Genomic DNA, 20,965 nt, shown 5'->3' with positions numbered 1-20,965 from the left:
TAAGACGGGGGGGGAGGAGGGGAGGAAGAAAGAAGGGAAGGCGTGGGAGGAGGGGAGGGGGACGGGGGGAGATGAGAGGGGGCGGAGAGGAGGGAAGGGCAGAGAGGAAGGAGTGGGCGGAGGAGGGAGCCGGGTTAGGGAAGGTAAGGGGGAGAGGGGAGGAGGGAAGAGGGAGGAGGAGGAGAACGAGGGAAGAGGAAAGAGGAGGGAAGAGGGGAGGGAAGAGGAGGGGGAGGGGGAAGAGGAAGAGGGGGAGGAGGAGGAGGAGGAGGAGGGAAGAGGGGGAGGAGGGAGGGGAGGGGGGAAGAGAAGGAGGAGGAGGGGAGGAGGGAGGGGAGGGGGGAAGAGAAGGAGGAGGAGGGGGAGGAGGGAAGAGAAGGAGGGGGAGGAGGGGAGGAGGGAGGGAGGGAGAACAGGAGTGGGGCGGAGAGGAGGGAGGGGCAGAGAGGGAATGGGGGAGGAGAGGGGAGGGCGGAGAGACGGGGAGGAGGGGGAAGAAGGTAGGAGATGTGTGGTTGCCCGGCAGCGCGGCTGAGCCGGAGCGCTGAGCGGGCGAGCGGGTGCCATGGGCGCGCTGCTGTGGTGGGACCAGCTGCGGGCCGGCAGCTCGGAGGTGGACTGGTGCGAAGACAACTACACCATCGTGCCCGCCATCGCCGAGTTCTACAACACGGTGCGTGGCGGCGGCGGCTGCCCGGCGGCAGGGGCCGGAGAAGAGGAGCGGGCTCGGCGGCGGGGCGGCCCGGCAGGGCGCTCTCCGTGCGGGGGGCACCGGCGGCTGCGGAACGGCGGGTGGGCGAGCGTGTGGAGGCGGGCCGGCGGGCGAGTGGTCCCGCTGCAGCCCTGGGGGCTCCTGCTGCCTGCCGGCTCCGTCTCGTGCAGGGTTTTCATGGGATTGTAGAAGGCCCTTTTGTCGCTGCCCACGTCTTCCTTCTCTAGTCTCTGGTGCGCCTAAAATGAAAGAAAAATGGGCGGTTTGGTGCGAAGTCGGTTCGGTAAATAGCGTGCAGCAGGCCCGCTCCGCGTCGAGCCTGGTGGCGGCCGGTGCAGAACTTTCGATGCTGGATTGCCTGCCACCGGTGCCCGTTTGCACAGGTGTCAGCCACCTGTCAGCCACCTGTCAGCGTGCAAGGCGGCGAGGGATCAGGAAAAAAAACACACCGTAGTGTTTGGAGGCAAAACTGGGTTTGCGCCGAGCAAAGGGTTCTATAGCCATTTGCCTTAAGATTGCATGATGAAGTCAGTAATGTGCTTTTGGGAGAAAAGATGTCCGTTTAGGAAAGCAGCTGAAGAAAGGAAGGAGAGGCAAGAGGACTAATGTAGTTATTGCTTCCTTCCAGTAAGCTGTGGTTCACCCCTGAGTTCTCTCGCACCATCCCAGTACCTCTCAGCTGCTGGAGAGAACTTAAGAAAACGTAGCCCCAGCAACAGAGCCAGACTACCCTGTACCATGCATCCTGGATGGGGAGCAATGCTCCTTTTATCCTGTTGTTGTAAAGAATTGTAGCGAGGCTTTCTGGTAGTTTGGACCATAAAAAACACGTGTCCAGGAGTGAACCATGAAAATGCCCTATTTTCTGTTCTGTAGCGGGTGGTGTGTGCCCATATGAAGAGCTGGGACTTCTTTGCTTCTTTTGTACTTTGAAATGGACTTTAAGGTTTTTTTTCTCCCGAGTTCCATCCTTGTGTGAGCTGTCTTTCCCTTTCAAGCTGTGTTTCTTTGACTGCTAACACTCAGTGGAAGAAAGAAGTAGGTGTTTGGCTTCACTCATTGGAGTGTGTATCATGGAGGATGCTGCACCTACAGAGCAAGTAATTCCGTGGCACACGGTGTACCTTGCTAACCTGTTGTTTTATCTTATAGTTAGCTGCCAAAGTCATGTGGGTGGTGGCTGGTCTGTGCCAGTGGAGGACTTTGAGGGTGTGTGTGGGAAACTGTCCGCTTTCTTTATGCCTGATGTCACTGTGCAAGAATCAAAAACAAAGGGAGGAAAAGGTCGGGATAAACACATTTCTTGAAGACAGCAAGTGTGTTTTGGAGCCACTGTGCGGGGGGATGGTATCCTTCTGAGCTGATTAGCAGTGGTATAGAAGCTTGCAAAATGCTAGAAGCTGCAGTTATGTCCGGATGAGTAACTGAGGTTCTGGACAGGTTAACAGAGACACTGTTTGCCCTGAAGCCCGCTCTGTTGCAGCAGCTGCGTACAAATCAGCGAGCTGTACAGCAAAAGGGGAGGAAAAACAAGGCCGTGTTGAGGGTTAGTCGTGTTTAGTCTCTCGTCGGTAGTAAACAGTCTTTGTAAGGGTTTGAATTCTGTGTTAGCAGCTTCCAAAAATTAAAACAGTGACTCGCAGTGGATTGATAGGGTTGTGTGTCCCCGAAGAGCCAGGTGATCACAGGACAGTTGAGAATTCTTTGCCCTACTCTAACAGGCATCTTAAGTGAAGCCTAAATTTTATTCCGTCTAAGATGGTTTAGTTCTAACTGACTCAAACCCTCTTGAAGTTTCAGTACCGACTCTTCAGCAGACCTGAATCTGGCATCTGGGTCTTTAAGCTGTAGATTAAAACCGTACTAATCCGCATTTTAAGCTGTCACAGCTGAGGTCAGACTTGTAGTTGAGGTCTCACGCAATATTGATTTAAGCAAAAAACTGGATCAGCTTATCTGAAACGTATTTTTAAAAAATCACTTATGCTGGTGGGACTCAATCTTTGTCTGTTATGCATAAATTTAACTTGATTAAGTTAAAAAGAAAACCAAAGTACTCAACAGAATTAATTCAGTAGGAAAGAATCTGTTCAGAGGTTTCATACAAATTGATCAGACTAATTTTTTAAAACATACATGAGCTAGAATGATGTGATTTTGTGTTCAGGTCTTACACTCTTTCAGTGAAGAGGCCAGAAACACTTTGTAACCCAAATTGACAGAATAGTTCTAAAAAACGTAGCTTTTTCTTTTTTTTTTTTTTTGTTTTTTTTTTTTTTTTTGTGTGTGTGTGTTTTTTTTTTTCCCCCCCCTGAAATGAATAATGTGTCCTGATGCAGTGTAGCCCTGCTCGAGAACATAAACAAATGCCTCCACATAATCAAAAGAATTTACCCTTTGCAGAGATATTTCCATAAAAGCTGTTGTTTTTGTTTTAAACACCTGAAAACAGTAATTTACTGACCTGAAGTCAGTACTTTGCAGTTCATTATGTTGCATTCAGTTGTGCAGGTAATACATATTTCTTGTCAAATTTGCATTTGAAGAGGGATTACCGGTGTTTTTATTCCTCTTCTTTTGTTCCCTAATGACATGGAGATAAAAAGTTTTTGAAAACTATCAAATAGTCTTAAAAATGTGAGAGAATGCTGATACTCGCTCCGTGTTATCTTTTTTTTACTACAAAAGTCTTCTGGTGTAGTGAGTGGCATGGTCATGGGTCAGGATACAGAAGATAGAAACCTTCTGAACTCACGGAGAGCTACTTGGTCCATTTTTGCTTTCTCCTCGCAAAGAGGTAGTGCAGGAAGTGTTGCCGTGGTAGCTGAGTGCTACAGCTGCTGTCTGGGAGGCATACCAGATAGTAAAAAGTGTTTGAGCTTTGGTAGGACTGCAGGAAACATCCTGTGTCAAGACTGTGATCAAGTTCTGTGGTCATGATATGAGCAAGCCTCTGGCCACTTTCCCTCTGTGGCCTATGTCCCATATTCCTTTCATACAATTAAGTAGTTGGAAATTGAAACTGAATGTCCAGAATTGTGTGAAGCCAGAAGATAGGCTGTTACTGATGGGCTCCTTACTTTTTTTTTTTCCCCTAACTGTTGCTTTCAATTGTTGCCTTTTGCAGATCCCAGTGGAAATTCTCTATATTCCTGTTGCTAATTTTTGCACTAATCTTAACTGTATCAGCATTTGAATTTTACAGTATCAAATCATGCAGGACGATTGTGCATTGTGTAAAAAACTGCACATGCAACGTACTTTCTGAAAGCGGAGCCAAATGGATAGGTGCCTTACTTCCTTGGAGAGGGTGGTGTTAATGGTTGCGATATATCTAAGGGCGGTCCTTGTGGGGAGCCAGGCTGGTATCAGAGAGTGAAAACCAGTGGGTCAGTTCTAGTGTTGATCTTGCAGACCCTGAACTTGAAACTAAGTGATCTTAAGCAATGCGTTTCAGAAAAGGTTCCAGAGTTCTGATTTGAGTATAACTTGTGGAAAATATTGTTTGTGGAATGTGGGAAACAGAACTAAGCTATTGCATGAAGGAGGTAGATGCTTATCGCATTTTTTTTTGTTATCACATTTTTTGTAAACTTAATAGAAAAGAATTGCAGACTCGAAATTATTTCAACTTTTACGGTGTTAAGAAATCCCCCTGGTGGCCGTTGTAAAGAGTACAAGTCATGGCCAAGCTCCAGGTTGCAAGGGTTTTCTTGGCATTTGCAGACAGGACCATGGCATCAGAGGGAGTTCAGTGCCAGAAGACCACCACTCCCTTCTTGTCTAATCATTAGGATAAACCTTCATTGCTACAGGTATGGTAAATCGGTGTGTTGCCTTTGTCACCTTGTTCTTAGACAGAATAAGGACTTTCTAGCCAAGTTTTTATAGTCTGCGATTGCCTGGTCTGGTTTTCTTTGTTGGTCAGATCTAGTTGTAGAGATGGAAGGGTTTTCTCCCACACTGCTTTGTTTATAACTGTGTGTTTTCTCCCCTTGGCACCTCTCTTTGGCCTAACTGTGGCTAAAAGCCTAAAACCTGTAGAGCTCTTTGAGGTCTCCAGAGGTCTTGTTCATATTCCATCATTCTTGCTACCAGTCACTGTGTATGCTTCCTACCTGTTTTGGGGCGAGGGGAGGCCTCCTGCCCTGTGCTTGTATCAGCGTGTTGTGCACTGGGATCCTGGTCTGTGGCTGTATTCCCGCTGGTGCTGATGGTCTCTGCTGGGCAAAGCTGGTGTTTTTTTTATGAATGGAGGATGCTCGAGTGAGGATACTTAGGGTGAAGGATTTCCATAAGAAGAGTTCTTTTATTCCTACTGAAGAGGTGCTTGGTGTATGGCCCTGTTCATCAGTCGGTGCCCCCACAGGTGTTAAACATCTGGTTTATCAGCCTGGCTTTCTATGTGGCAAAACACACTGTAGGAGCTGGTAATTGGCAAAAGGATTTAACCCTTGCATTGGCTCCGAAAGGGCAACCCTGCAGATGGTGGCTCTGGCGCCTTGCCCTGGTGTGACTGGTGGGCATTGTGGCCTGACTGCAAGGAGCCCTCTGCTTTAGCAAGTCTTTGCTTGGGCTGTGTGCCGTTGGCAAAGATTTGCATAGTATTTGCGGCTGTAAGCCTCGTGGATGATGGCTCTTTCTAAGTATTTTAATGACATCGAAAACCCAGGACTTTGGAAGGAAAGGCAGCTTGTCTGTGAGGATTTACCTTTAGCATGAAAGAAGGTGTCAGGCCTGAAGTAGATGGTGCTGAGAAACTACTTCTGTAATTATTGTCGTTTAGAATGCTAGCCTAGGAGCATGTTCTGATGAGCCTTGCAAATATTAAATGAGATGTGTCCGTTTCCGTCATTGTAAGCTCTGTTCTCAGACTGTGCTGTGTGGTAGCAGCTGAAAGAACAAATCTGCCTTTGTGTATCGTTCTTGAATCTCTTCTCCACTAGATTTTCATTAATGTCAGGACAAGCTTGTAAGTCTTTGCGAAGAGGGGAGCTCTCCCTAAGGAGCACTCTTGTCCCAGAGCTGTGTTCTGTGTCTGCTTCAGGGAAATGTTGCTGGGGATGGTTTTCTCTTGTGCTTGGGCTAGGCAGGGAAGCATGAGGAAACTGAGGCTGGGGAACTCATCCTGTCCCGTTGTGAAGCAGCAGTAGAGTTTTTTCTGGAACTGCTCAGTTACAGTGCCAGGGCTGGCCCTCGGCACTGGCAGCTTCTTCCAGGGAGACCCAAGTGATGGCTATAGTGACAGCTGCTGCTAATTGCCGGTAAAGTGTTTTCAGCCTTTAACAGAGAATCATGCTTTGGATTGTAGGTAAGCAAGAGGAAATACATCTTTGTTCAACTCCCATTGAAGTTTAAGTTAAAAAAAGCTAGCAGTGATCTGAATTATCAGCCATTTCACCTTCCTATAACTACTTTCCAATCATATTCAGTTGTTTCTGTAATGGAGAACCAAGAGAAAAAAAAAAAAGTAAAAGGCTTTACAGCTTCAGGCTCTGTTTACTCTGCTGAAAAAGGGTTCTAACTGTTTTATCTTAACTTTGTATTTCAGACTTTCCAGGTAATAGCTATTGCTCAGTGACTTGACTTCCACAAAGCTTGACTAGCCCTGTCTAGTCCCAATAGTTCTTGTGCTTTTTCCGTGCTGGGCTTGACAGCCATTGAGAGGACAGGTCACTTCCCAGGACGTCCTGTTCCTCAGCTGCTTGCTCTTGTAGGCTTCCGGCATTGCAAGTCTGGAGTATTTGTAGACTCTCAATAAAATTCTTCTGGGAATAGACTTGAAAGGTAATTTTAAAATGTGACTAGCCACATTTTACGTTGCTTGAAAGTATTTATGCTGTCATTAGTTTCATCATGTTAAACAAAACAAGTTGATGCTTTGCGAAAACAGCTCAGCTTTGGCAGAAACTGAGGGCTGTGATTTGTTGAGCTGGGGCTTTACTGGGTGACACAATGTTTTTACAGATGTCTTAGGCAGCCTATGAATATTTAAGGTGTGTTTATTTTCTGTCCTCGTGATACTGTTGTGTTTTTTTTTTTCCCCTAGATAAGCAACTTCTTGTTTTTTGTTTTACCACCCATATGTATGTGCTTGTTCCGTCAATATGCAACATGCTTCAACAGTGGAATCTATTTAATATGGACTCTGCTCGTTGTGGTTGGTAAGTTGGTTAGTCTCTGTTTGCCTGCTCTTGCATGAACTGAGAGAGGAAATCAGTTTTTCTTGCTTGTGCTTGATTGTTTTGTAAAACAAAGGAATCTGGAGGTCTGTGACTACAGAGAAGTTTGCTTGTACTTGCTTGAAACTGAAGCAGCTGTAGTTTCTGAAAAGAAAACCCCTTTTGCAATTTGAGGTCGGTGGGAACTTTGGCTTTAGTTCTGTTCCCTTCCTAACCCTCCTTCACGGAACTTCTTTTGTTCATGTTTGGGCTTACTCTACAGCTGTGCTGACCCTCCTTCCTCTGTTGTTGCTTCAATGAGAGTTGAAAGTGCCCAGCACAACCAAAGAGGATAAGAGGTTTTGCACTGTAGTGAGAAGGCCCAAAGGCTGAGCTGTTTTGTAAATGTGAGATTCTCCAGCGTTCTCATTCCTGGAGGTACTGGGAACTGCCCTGAGCAGCGGTGTGACACTTTCCATCTGTAAACCTGTATCATGGAGTAATCAGCAGATGCTGCTTTTCATCTTTGTTTTACCCATTCTTGTGCTATGGAAAAAATTCAGAAACAGCATTGGCTTTTATTTCTTAATTGTTTTTGCATTTAAATTTATGATCTGATGTTTTTTCATATACATCTGCTTTTCCAGTAGGAGCTGGCATCTTTAGCTGCTGCTTTTGTAATGTGTTTGCTTTGTAATTAATGAGGTGCCGATGATTTGGATTGCCTTTTTAGGAAAGATGACGTTTATTTTCTGGTTTTCTTTTTTTTTTTTTTTTAACCTGTTCTTTATCAAATAGTATCCACCTGTTCTAGTTTAGGCCAGCCAGCAACTAAATGCCACGCAGCCGCTTGCTCACCCACTCCCACTCCCAGGGAATGGGGAAGAGAGAAAGAGACCCGTGGGTTGAGATAAGAACAATTTAATACTGACTATAAATATATATGCATAGGTAGATAGATAGATAGATAATATGTACAAACAAGTGACGCACAGTGTAATTACTCACCACCTAGTGACCAAGGCCCATCCCAGGCTAACAATCCCCAAACAAATAAATCCCAACACCATAATCCTGGATGAGTAAGAGGCCTGAAGAGAGAGCAAGAGAGAGATAGTACTCTGAGCATCTGAGAATGAGAGCCCCTAGAAAAGCAAAGCCCTTCTTTCTGGTCAACCCTCATTTTTATACTGGGCATGACACTGCATGATATGGAATGCTTCATTGGCCAGTTTGGCCCTCAAACCTAAATCTAAGTTCAAATCAAAGGGCAGTTGTGGACCCTTTGTCCTGGCCATGCTTCCCCCTCAGCCGACTGTGCACCTGCACTCTGGCCAAACATGAGAAGCTGAAAAGTCCTTGAGGTCTCAGTGCCAACTATAAACATCAGTGCACTGTCAGCATTCTTCTAATAGCTAGTCCCAGACTAAAACCAAAACACAGAGCTCTTCTGGCTGCTAAAAAGAAGAACTAACTCTGTCCCAGCTGAAACCAGGACACCCATTTGCTATGAAGTTCTGAGCATGAGCAGTGTGTTTCAGTCTATACAGTACTGCAAGTATTCATATTGCCTTTTGATTGATTCTTCCAGGAATCGGGTCAGTTTACTTTCACGCCACCCTCAGTTTCCTGGGCCAGATGCTGGATGAGCTGGCTATTCTCTGGGTCCTGATGTGTGCTCTTGCCATGTGGTTCCCTAGGAGATACCTGCCCAGAGTTTTTCGGAATGACAGGTAATCATACAATCACACATGTACACATTCATGTTTCGAGAAACTTCTTATGCTAACACCTAAAGCAGCCAGTAAAGGCACTGAGTTGTTATCCAACTGTACCATTGCCACCGCTATCTTTTCTCACTCCATTCTCTTCCTGTTGCTTGTATCTCAGCCCATTTATGTTCAGAATACTGAGTCTGCAGTTGCTGATGAGATGGGGTTTATGCCCTGTAACTTCAGATCTTGGAATGAGGTGACTTGCCTCTGGAAGTGCCTGTTCTTGTTGATTCTAGGGAGACCTTTACAGGAGTAGTTTTATAAAAGTCGTGGCTAAAGTAAAGTAAAAGATACTCTCTTTCCCTCTTCCTTTTGTATATCCTAAAGCATATGTGTAAGTGGACTTATGGAAGGCAGCTAAATTTTCTTCTGAATAGTTAAGGCAGTGGTTAAGGATAGTGTTTAAGTATTCAAAGACTGAGTGTTTGTTTAGAAGCTTATCGTCTTTGTAAAAGGATTTTTTTTTTTTTCTTTTTCTTGCAGGACTGAAAAAAAGCAGTTGTAGCCAGTTTAAATAACCTGGTTGTGATTTGTCCTCCTTAAAAAAAATTGTGCTGTTGTCTTTATATATATCACTCTTTTATGCAGTAAAGAAGTTGAGGTAATGGAGAGGTTTGAATTGCAGCACCACATGTCTTCTCTCTGAAAATTGCTAAGGCTCCTCCTGTCTCTTGCCTTCTTGTACTGTTATTATCTGTTGGGTTTTTTTTTGTATTTTTTTTCCTTGACATGTGCCTGATGAGAAGTTGCTGTGGGGGGAAGGAGAGAGAAGATTGGTGCCTAGATTGATCATTCTTCAAAATAGCTTGCACTGAGAAAAGTTTATCTTGAATTAACTGTGTACAGTCTACACAGTCTGATGGCTTTGCTATGCTGGTGTGAATTTAGTACTGCTGCATATTGCAACACAGTCTATTACAGGACACCATCAACTTAACAAGCAGTCAGGTTTTACTGAGGTGTTTTGGTCGATGGCATGACTTCTAGATATTTAGTTTAGGAAAGAAGAGTTCAAACTTTTGAAGAATTTCTGTGACTGCACATAGATTGTTTCTCAGAAGCCTAAGGGGATTGCTATATGTCACCTATGTATTAGGAAGAAATTCTTCTCTCTGAAGGCTGGTGAGGCGCTGGAACAGGTTTCTCAGAGAAGTTGTGGCTGCCCCATCCCTGGAAGTGCTCAAGGCCAGGTTGGATGAGGCTTTGAGCAACGTAATCTAGCAGAGGGTGTCCCTGCCCATGGCAGGGGGGTTGGAACTAGATGATCTTTGAGGTCCCTTCCAACCCTAACCATTCTATGATTCCATAATCTATCCCTGTCTTCTGATAGTGTGCTAGGTGGGTTCATAGTGTGGGTCAAGAGGTTAAACTGTCTCCTTTCTGAAGGGAATACTAACACTTTTGGGGCAAAGTCCTGTTTCTGTTGAACTTGGTGTCAAAACTATAAATCACAATCTCCCAGGTTATAACTGATACTGATAATCACAACTGAGATGAGGCGAAGGTTGTCCCCTCTCCTAAATTTCTCAGAACGCTTCCTCCTGAGCAGCTGCAGAGGTGGTGAGGTGCTGAGGGCACAGTTCCGTTCCGTGGCACCCGGCCAATGGGCAGAGCAGGCAACGGGGGTGCCCCTTCCCATTGGGGTGCCTGCGTTCACCTCCGCCCATGGGTCCTCCTCCATTTTCCCCTTGATTCTCTTCCCCCATTCCCGGGAAGAGTCACCAAAGCTGCCGGATGAGGCCAGGGTTTTGGTCTGGGTGACGCTGTCTGCCAGGTGGCGCGTATCGAATCCAGTACTCGATCCAAACCGCAGCGCTGTTATGGCTACTGAAAAGTCCCTCTGTCCCAGCCGAAAGCAGGACGAACGGTTGACGTGCATTTAATTTAAAAGTTGTCAGGCTGTCTATGTAGGGTGCGATTGTGGTTTAATTCATGCGAAGAACATACCAAACTGTAATCTCTAAAACGTGTGGGAATCGCTCACTTACCGTTGCATTTGGTTAAAAGAAACGTCCTTACTCACCTTGTCATTTTCAATATCTTTAAGGCTTAAAAGAGGTAAAAGCAGATAAAACAGACCGTAACACGACTAGAAGTTGGGGCATTAACAGTAACAAAATATCCTAAAAATCCACATTAAAATCATGGAGAGTCATGACACAACACTGCTTTGAAGAAGTACAGTGCTGTGTGCAGAGACGGACTTGTTCCTGACTTGCTGTGGGAGGAGGAAGATCGGGGCATGGCCATAGGATTTTGAAACCGGTGACTTGTGTGTGTGTGTGTGTGCCTGCGTGTGTATGTGCACAAATGGCTGCTTCAGAAGACCACAGTCCAGCAAAGGTTTGTCTGTATGATTAACTCTGCACGCGGACGCAGATCTGTGCAAGATTCACATCTGTTTTATGCACTTTGTTATTGCACGTCCTGAATACACTTAGAGAAACCTAAATTTTGTTGCTTTGCTAAAAGAATTTTAAGATTTCTGGTTTTAGTAATTAAAAGTTTTGAATTAAAAGCAGTTTTTCTCCCCAAAAAACCCTGTTCAGGAGCCGATTTAAAGCCGCCGTGGGTGTCCTGTCTGGAGTTACTACCTGCCTCGCCTTCATTAAGCCTGCCATCAATAACATCTCGCTAATGACTCTGGGTGTTCCCTGCACAGCTTTGCTCATTGCTGAGCTGAAGAGGTGAGTACCTTCTGAATGCAGCATTGGCTTCTGAGATCCTTAGCCCACCGCGTGACAATACGCTAGACCTGGCTTCAGTGCCTGTGATAGCAGATCAGAAATGCTTCTCCCACATGTGAGCGCAGATCGGGTATAAACTTGCTCTGCCACTTCAGATATCTTTGGCAAGGACTTTTTGTTTTCCCCAGGCTATTATACTAGGTCAGGTATGTTTGTCTTCTTGCGATATATCTCTTGCTGCAACCTGATCTAGCTCAAGATTGTTTGTTGTGGAATCCGAGCAAGGGTTTCACTCTACTGAGGCCGCAAAAGTTGGCAGAGAAAAACCCTCTAAGAATTGTTTTGATTTTTTAGAAGGTAAGCACTCTTTATTGCAGCGCTGGAGACACGAGGGATAATTCCTCCAAACGTGTCTGTCTAAGGCTTAAATTACAAAGCTTTTATTTGTGATAACCTGTGCATGCTCATAAGATTTACAGGAATTTGTATACATACTTAAGGTATTTCCTATAACTTATTTACATATTTTCACACATGCTCCCTGTCTCCTTAATTGAGTTGGGGGGATGCTTTTGCAACCATCGACCCAATTTCCCTGTGTCCTTTGGTCTTTAACCAAGATCGTTTATCCATATGTGGCTTACCTGATCTTGGGGAAGCTACCGATCTTAACTGGTACATTCTCTTTGTTAACATTCCAAAGTAGCTGCTATATTCAATTGTCTGAATTCTCAGGTGCCTAATATCTTTACTGTTTGTGTATCTTCTCGCAAGAAGGCACTTAATACATCAAACTTGTCCTTAAAACACACAGCAAACATGCGAAGCACATAAATGGATAAGGCCTTGGTATTACTACTGACAGCATTTCTGCTGTACAGTCTGCATAAGGGTGAGGTGATTGCGTGATCACAGTCTGGGTACTAGAGGAAATGCAGAGCAAGGCCCAAGCAACGTGTGGAAAATATTCCAGCTCTCAAAGTTGGTGTCTTACACCACTTTGTCTTCTGACATGGATAATAGGATGGAGTCAAACTGACAAAGATAAAGTTAATCAGTAGGTTGTAGAGGATAGCTATCAGTCAGGGCCTTAGAGACTGTAAAACCAGAATGCAAAAAGAGAAGAACCTTGGATTGATCTTGACATTTTAAAGAGTCATACTATGATAGTAATACCAGCAGCTGTCCAGAGCCTTTTTTTTTTCTCCCATCTTTTCACCCACTGCAAAAAGAACCAGAATGAGTATCAGCATATGAAATTGTCCTTTCCCCCTCTTCTCCAGTGTCTGAGAAGGATTTTACAACTTTTTACATTGGTTCTTATGTATTGCATATGTAAATGTCCATCAAAAGAAACAAGATAGGACCAAATGTCTGCATTCTGACTGGTCCTGTTAGAACAGAGATTCTCCTGTTTTCTGCCTTACCCTATTCTGTTGCTCCTTCTCCGTACAGTGGAAGCCTCTGCTAACAATGTTTTGTAAAAGTGTTCATGAGTCTTTTCTCATTAGACATCCTGCTGAGCAGCATCTATTTCTGTGGTCAACAAAACTTGGGAAACAGCGCACACTTAGTTGTAGACAAGAAGGGCAATAGTTGAAGAATGTTGCTGGAAGTGTCTCATTTTGATGAAAGCACCAAGCAACTACTGACAGGGCAAATGAGGCTTGGTTATGGCAGTGAATAATTTATATGAACTCTCTACATATCAGTTTTCCAGCCATGAGCTCCTGAGAAACTTAAAAGAAGGAATGGTTGGTGTCTCATAAGTGTGAATACTATTGCGTCAAAACTAGGCATTGGTATGCCTACAGATACTTGCTTTTAAAAACTCCTTCTGAAAGGTCATATCTTACTAAAATGTGTGGAGTTTCTCTCTCTGTTTTTTGAGAGAGAATTAAGGACACAGATAAACCTTCTGTTGAATTGGTGATTAAAAAGGAACCTAAAGTGACATATGGCCCTCTTAATTGTGCATTGGGATAATGTACTACCTAGGATATTTTTGATTAATTGCTAAGTGTAAAAGAGAAATACTTAAAGGTTTATTTTAAGCTATGCTGATCCCTAGGAGATTTAAATGAGATATATTCCTGTAAACCCAGAGGACAGGAGTCGACTCATCTCATCCCTTTTCGCAGGAGGAAAAATAATCTAAGCATCATTTAAAATACCTGCGATTCTCCCATTCTCTACTACCACAGTCAATAGGGGGCTACACATCCCAGTCCTGGCAGTCTGCAGTGGAAATTTATCTGTGAAACAGGTGTTTGGGCAAGGAAGGAGAAGAGGCTCCAGAGTAGTTTCTTCTGTTCCATGCTGAAGTTTGCAATGTCTTAGATCACAACTCCCTGTTGTTATTCCTATTGTAGGCTGATGTCAATCTTGTACAGAATTCTGGTGAATCAGAACCACTGTGCTTTCAAATAGGAATTTTCTGCCTCTCGTTTGTCCTTGATGAGGAGATATTATTGTCCCAAAAGAGCATTATGTTCTTAAGTGTGGAGTTTGTGGGGTAGAACGTATGCTAGGAAGTATTGTGGGTGCAAGATGATAAGAAGAGCAGAATGTAGTTAAGTGCATACTTGTCCTTGAAAGACAAAGAAATCGTAAGACTTTACTCTCATTTCTGTTTAGACAAATCCCTTCATGTGTTTCATTTCAAAAAAAAAAAAACCAAAAACCAGCAGCTCTCCTGGGGTATGGTGTCAGAGAGAAAGTGGATGTGGATCCTTTGGTTTGCTGGTCCAAGCCGAATAACCATTGAGATTATAATGTCATCAAATTAGTGTAATTTAGTGAGTTGTCATCAGGCATGTGCAGCTAGCAGTTGATCAACATCCAGCAACTTTAACTGGTTTGAAGAAAAGCTGGTGTGTTTTGTTAGGGTACTGTGACATAGAAGGATAAAGCTGCTGGACGTGTGTGGCAGCCCAGTCCCTCAGATGGTGGGTGACTGGGGCACACCAGTGTTTGCAGAGCATCTGGTATTTCAAAAACTGCTGTTTGTGTAAAACTGATGTGCTGAATTTACGTGAAGGGGGTTTGGTAGCAGGAGGGGGGGCTACTGCCCTAGTGACTTCCTGGGCTCCAAAAGTGGCCCGACTGCTCTATGGCCAGGTCGGACCCCCGTCTCCCTCAGACCAGGGCTGAGCCAATCCACACCTCTGCAAATGCCCCATTTATCTTTTCTCTGTCAGAATGCACAAGTACCCATCACAGCAGTCTAGATTTGTCTGTCAAATGTACAAAATCGATCCATGCATGTATCCACTGAGGTACATGGTTTAGCATCTTGCTCTTACGAACAGGTATGTGTCTCATCGAACACTAAATCTGCCTTAGCATTAATGGAAGAGAATAAAGCCCAATGTGCTTAAAACAGCAGTGGATATATATATATGTATAATGAAAATGATAATAATATATGCAAATAAGCGATGCACAATATAATTCCTCACCACCCACTGACCAAGGCCCATCCTGTCCTGGACTAACAATCCCAAACAGGTAAGTCTCAGTACCTCAATCCTGGACCAGTGAGAGGCCCAAAAGAGAGTGTGAGAGAGAGAGCACTCCAAGAGTGAGAGCCCTTGGAAGAGCAAAAGCCCTTTATTTCAGATCAACCCTCATTTTTATACTGGGCATGACGCTGCATGATGTGGAATACTTCATTGGCCAGTTTGGCCCTCAATCCTATGTCTACGTTCAAATCCTAAGGGGAGTTGTGGACCCTTTGTCCCAGCCATGCACCCCACTCAGCCGGCCATGCTCCTGCACGCTGGCAAAAAGTGAGAAGCTGAAAGGTCCCTGAGGTCTCAGTGCCAACTATAAACATCAGTGCGCTGTCAGCGTTCTTCTCATAAGGAGTCCCAGCCTAAAATCTGGGAGAGAGCTCTTCTCACGGCTAAAAAGAACTAACTCTGTCCCATTTGAAACTAGGACGGGTAGAAGCATGAATCCTCCAAAATGAGGAGGATTTACCAATACAGTTTTACTGATAAAACTGTGCCAAATTTTGGATGTGTTTCTTACTGGGGTGTCTCATAAAAGTGTGTAAGGAAGCATTCGTATAGCTGCGCTCTGAAGTTTGGTAGACATCTCAAAAATGTCCTTACCCTTCCATTTTTTTGTTCTCCTTGTAGCCTTTTTAAACGTAAAGATGCTTTCAGAAAAAGAAGCCTTTTTTAACAATATGCATCACAGACAATCTTGAAGCCATCTGGGGCAAGCCCTGTCTCCTCTGACTGTGTCTTGGTGGTTTGCCAGATGGATTGGAGGGTTCAGGCCTAAGGAAAAAAAGCCATTTTGGTTTGTATGCTATGCGGAGTATTAATTCTTGTGGTAATCAAGTAGGAGTTTCTGTTATGAAAACATGGAGTGCACCCTCAGCAAGTTCGCCGATGACACCAAGCTGTGTGGTGCCGTCGACACGCTGGAAGGGAGGGATGCCATCCAGAGGGACCTCGACAGGCTGGAGAGGTGGGCCCGTGCCAACCTCATGAAGTTCAACCAGGCCAAGTGCAAGGTCCTACATCTGGGTCGTGGCAATCCCAGGCACAAATACAGACTGGGCAGAGAATGGATTGAGAGCAACCCTGAGGAGAAGGACTTGGGAGTACTGGTGGACGAGAAGCTCAATATGAGCCGACAATGTGCTCTTGCGGCCCAGAAGGCCAACCGCGTCCTGGGCTGCATCAAGAGGAGCGTGGCCAGCAGGTCGAGGGAGGTGATTCTCCCCCTCTACTCTGCCCTCGTGAGACCTCACCTGGAGTACTGCGTCCAGTTCTGGAGCCCCCAACATAAGAAGGACATGGACCAGTTGGAGAGGGTCCAGAAGAGGGCCACGAAGATGATAAGAGGGCTGGAGCACCTTTCCTATGAGGACAGGCTGAAAGAGTTGGGACTGTTCAGCCTGGAGAAGAGGAGGCTCTGGGGTGACCTGATAGCGGTCTTCCAGTACCTCAAGGGGGCCTACAAGAAAGATGGGGAGAGGCTGTTCAGGAGGGCCTGTTGTGATAGGACAAGGGGTAATGGTTTTAAAATAGAGGGAGGTAGATTCAGGTTGGATATTAGGAAAAAATTTTTTACTATGAGAGTGGTAGAACACTGGAACAGGTTGCCCAGAGAGGCGGTGGATGCTCCATCCCTGGAGACGTTCAAGGCCAGGTTGGACAAGGCCCTGAGCAACCTGATCTAGTTGGAGATATCCCTGTTCCTTGCAGGGGGGTTGGACTAGATGACCTTTGAAGGTCCCTTCCAGCCCTAACCATTCTATGATTCTATGATTCTATGAAATATCCCTGTTCCTTGCAGGGGGGTTGGACTAGATGACCTTTGAAGGTCCCTTCCAGCCCTAACCATTCTATGATTCTATGATACCTTTCTTGTGGAGGAGATCCCAGTTCAGCTGGTAGTTGAGGCACTTTTTTGAATAATATAGGTGTGATGATTTTGAATGCAACACTGTTTATAGATGTCTTACAAAAGAAATGCCATATCCTAAAACCAACCTGTGCGAAGGACACTGGAGGAAATCCTCTGTCAACAGGATTATGCAGTTGGTAGCTTTTCTGTCATTAATCCAGTAGCTATAAAGATGTCTTCTGCTCAGCCTTAGGAGTTTCTTAATCCCAAACGCCTGTTAAAATGTCAACTGAAATAGCATTTCAAGAGTGAAAAAAATATCCTACTGGGAAAACTGTACTAATTCTTTAGCTTGCAATACAACAGAGTCAGGTATACTGCTGCTTCTGCAATACATTCAGAAAAGTGTTCCTGGACAGAGCTCTCTGTGTATGTTTTTAATTTTGCTGACTGCTTAGTTAGGCTCCCTTTGTGAAGCTCCAGTACCAGTGGCATTTCTGCTTTTTCCACCACACAGAGGCAGGAATCACTCTCTGTCCCTCTCCTCCTCCAGCATAGTTGTAGAGCATCTCACATGGCAGGAGAGTGTAGTGACAAGTTTTAGCTTGGGGTCAGAGCTGGCATTACTACTTCCCTGACACTGAATGCAGGGTAGCCTGTGGCTTGTAGGTTGTGTGTGGCCATAGAGACAATTAGCAGTAAATGTTGGACAAATTAGAACTCTGTAAACGTATCAAATGAGAACAACGTTTCAGGCTGACAGGTGTTTTGTGTGGAAGGCAGTAGGACCAAAGAGCTTTATGGTCTGTGCTACACCGTGTTAGTCAGCTGTCAAGGACAGGCATGCATAAAGAAGATCAGGGACCATAAATACTACTGCAGTGCACCCAGTAAAGACCTATTTGCTTACTCTAGCTACCTCCTCCAGGGATACAGATTTTAATTGCTTTTGAGTGTCACAGGGTGAATATCCCCTTAAAGGACCTGTTTGCCAGGCATTGCTCACCTCCCAGATGCAGTGAATGAGCCCAGGAATTATGTGGAAAACTGGTGATTCAGTGTCAAGTCTACTGGGGTGACTGGATTGGAGCAGAGAGAAAGGCTGGCTGGTGATCTGCTGGAGAGGAAAAGGCATGGAGACATTGCCAGTAATTTTTTGGCAGAGGTGTAAGGCATAGAAGATGAGTGTGGTTTGGAGGAGCCCCTCTTGAAGACCTTGGGACAGAGGAAGGGACTGTGGGGTGCTTGACATTAACTTGTTTTCCTTCTAGGATATAGAAGGAAAAACAGGGACTTGTAACCCTGATGAAGGCTGAGTATTCCTTGTTATAGTGACTACAGATTTGGCTTATTGGTTTACTCTTGAGATGTAGCTCAAACAAGTCACTTTAAACAAATTTTTCTATCATCTGATTAGTAGGTTTGGGAGTGCTTTGGGAGGTTGGATCAGTGACCTGAGAAGAGCAGTTCATTGAAGCGATAATTGTCCAAGAGCACTGCACAGTTTTTGAATCCCTGGGAAATGGATCTGAACCATGCCTGCCCCTGGCCACATAGGTCTGGTCGTGTCCTGGTCTAGCTTTGCTTTGTAGGTATCAGTAACAGCAGAGCTGCATCTACTGGCAGCAGGACGCCTAACCTCAAAATAGCAAGTGTAGGAAGACAGCAAATTACTGACTCTAATAGCATTTGGGGACCTGAAGATTATATTCACACCTCCTTTTTCATAATTTTACTCTTTTGAGGAAAGCTCCACAGTTGTTAAGATAGTTTCAAGATGTGGAAAAGAACAAGGCATCATGTGAGGAAATGTGAGCTTTTGAGTAGACCTGCAATAAAGGTGAAGCTGTGCAAGTGTCTTGGCATCTGCTGTTGTTTTCAGAGATGGTCAACTTCAGACCACACTGCATGTGACCACAGCAAACGTTTTGTGCTCTCTTTCTCTCTGGCTTACCTCCATATGAACAAGTCATGTTCCTTAGGGAGGGAGAGAAGTTCAGCTTAGTCAACATGAGGAATTCTGTCTGAGATGTGGATGCCTGCACCATCTACTAAAGCATGCTTCTTTGGGGCCTCTGGCTATAGGCTCCTACCTTAGAAGTTCTCTGGAACTGTTACATCATACAATACTAACTTGTAGGGGGAAAAAAATGAACTAACCATTTAAAAAAAAAAACCCTCATCCAGTTCTGGTTTTTACCAGTCTTCATATAGTGACAAATACAAACAAGTCTGAGCACTTGCTGGATGGCTAGTTGTTACCAGACAGTGTGTGTAACTAATCACTAGTTGTCCTAGATGCCCGTCTGTAGATATGGGAATGCTTTGATGTTTGCCTACTGTTTGCACGTTGGTATTTAAGACAATACCCAAATCACAGCTACTGATTGAAAGGTTTGTTTTGTTACCTCACCACTGCCTTGCATCGGAGCCTAATTTACTGTAAGAAAGTTCCTCTGTTAAAGACTTTTGTGGTAGAGCCATTTTAAAGATGTCTGCTTGACACTGTGAATCCTACCCTAAAACACACACAGCCAAAAAGCACCAAGCTGCCATTACAAAGCCAATTTTGTTTTGTTTTATAATAACTCCTTTGTGTTTTTCTTCTCAGGTGTGAAAACTTGCGTGTGTACAAACTGGGTCTCTTTTCAGGTCTTTGGTGGATGCTAGCACTTTTCTGCTGGATCAGTGACAAAGCGTTTTGTGAGATCTGGTCCTCATTTAACTTCCCCTATTTGCACTGTGTGTGGTAAGTGTTGTGTATAAACCCCACAGTTTGATTCAAATGTGATACGTCCTTCACCACATCACCCTTCTGTGCTGCCTGTTGGCTCTTTCTGGTTAGTGCAAGATAGAATTACTGGTGAGATTATAGCCCAGAGCAAGTCTCACACTAGCCAAGGTGGCAGATTTAGAATGTTTGGCCTGATGAGATTCTTCAGACACTAAATTCATTAATTTTATCTGAATTCCTTGTCGTACTGCTTACTAAAAATCCTACAGCACTGCTCAACTGAAGCAGTGACTGTGAAAGGTGAAACTTCCACTGTGAACAACTGAAGGTGAAGTGGGGGAACAGTGAAGGGCTTTGATGCCTTTTTTCTTTTACCACCAACCAAATTGTCCTCTCTTACTCGAGGTGCCCTATCTCAGTGTTTCTGCACAAATCTGTCAGGTGCAGAGAGGCCAAAAAGCTGCTGCTTTTGGCTGATGGTTTTGTATTTTTCCTTATTCTCTGTATTCTTTGCCTGCATGCAAAGGGCAGGCAGCAACCCCACGGGGGCCTTGGAGGAGGAAGGTGAAGGACAGACTGATTTTAAAGCATGGTGATACATTTAATTGCTTTACTGAATTCATGTTACTGATGTTTTCCTTTTTTTTTTTTTTTTTTTTTTGTGGTGGTGGGGTGGGTGTCTATTCACAGGCACATTTTGATTTGCCTCGCAGCGTACCTGGGCTGTGTCTGCTTTGCTTACTTCGATGCTGCCTCGGAGATCCCTGAGCAGGGCCCAGTCATAAAGTTCTGGCCCAGTGAAAGATGGGCGTTCATTGGGGTTCCCTACGTCACCCTCCTCTGCGCACACAAGAAATCACCTGTGAAGATCACATGAAGTTGGCCATGGAATGGGGATGGAGTTTCAACTTACATTTCAGCACAGACAGTATTTAAATAATGGTAAATGAATAGGGTTGTATTTTATCTTCTTCCTAAAATACACAGCACTTCATGTGTCATAGAAAGAGGAGGCAAGTGTGTTCTTTCCTCTCTCTGGAGAGAAGAAGCAGGAAGGTGGAGGCTCTTGAACACTAAAGTAACCACTAGCTTCTGTGGTTGTCTCTGTTTTGCACTGTTTTCAGTGTAGCGTTTCTCTTGGTAAAAGCCCTTCCCAAATAAGAGTCAGAGAATGATGTTTCTGCAGTATGTCACCTCTGGTGCTTGATTCAATTTTGTAACTTCTGGCTCAAGGCCTTCTTTGCAAAAGAAGCCAATCCGAGATGCCTGCATGCCGTCCTGTGTCCTTCTCAGCTCTGATTCTGATGTGGTTGCACGTGGCCAGAAGAGTGTGCTTGAAGCATGTGCTCCTCCCAGCCTCGCGTGTCACACAGGGAGTCCGGATGTACATCCCATTGGATCACGGATTATGTGGTTGCTTCCCCCAGTACAGGAGGAGACCGGTGGGAAGCGTTCGTTACTGAGTAACTGGATCAGTGCGGTTAGGCAGTGTAAATGCGGGAATAGCTGACAGAAGATTCGGTCCCTGA

At 44.8% G+C, this 20,965-nt stretch overlaps 1 protein-coding gene across 2 annotated transcripts; it reads left to right on the top strand.

Annotated features, from left to right (window-relative positions):
- Positions 1-565: 565 nt before the first annotated feature.
- Positions 566-20,660, top strand: ACER2 (alkaline ceramidase 2). Of its 2 annotated transcripts, XM_086629424.1 has the most exons (8): positions 566-683; positions 1,341-1,415; positions 5,456-5,463; positions 6,762-6,876; positions 8,465-8,606; positions 11,198-11,335; positions 19,314-19,451; positions 20,127-20,660. In XM_086629424.1, exons 1-8 carry the CDS (start codon positions 566-568, stop codon positions 20,311-20,313), a joined length of 921 nt encoding a protein of 306 aa, XP_086485550.1. In that variant the 3' UTR covers positions 20,314-20,660. The 2 variants fall into 2 exon arrangements, with proteins under 2 accessions (XP_086485550.1, XP_086485551.1); XM_086629425.1 differs by lacking the exons at positions 1,341-1,415; positions 5,456-5,463 and having other exon boundaries at positions 566-673.
- Positions 20,661-20,965: the final 305 nt, after the last annotated feature.

This window comes from Tauraco erythrolophus, chromosome Z (assembly GCF_009769465.1).
Source record: "Tauraco erythrolophus isolate bTauEry1 chromosome Z, bTauEry1.pri, whole genome shotgun sequence".
Classification (NCBI taxonomy): domain Eukaryota; kingdom Metazoa; phylum Chordata; class Aves; order Musophagiformes; family Musophagidae; genus Tauraco; species Tauraco erythrolophus.
The sequence above is the reverse complement of the archived record's forward strand: the minus strand, read 5'-3'. Positions and strand labels throughout refer to the sequence as shown.

Coding starts and splice junctions, on each gene's coding strand:
- ACER2 (XM_086629424.1), top strand. CDS start 566: ATGGGCGCGCTGCTGTGGTGGGACCAGCTGCGGGCCGGCAGCTCGGAG. Junction 11,336..19,313: donor CTCATTGCTGAGCTGAAGAG/GTGAGTACCTTC, acceptor TTTTCTTCTCAG/GTGTGAAAACTTGCGTGTGT. Junction 19,452..20,126: donor CCCTATTTGCACTGTGTGTG/GTAAGTGTTGTG, acceptor GTCTATTCACAG/GCACATTTTGATTTGCCTCG.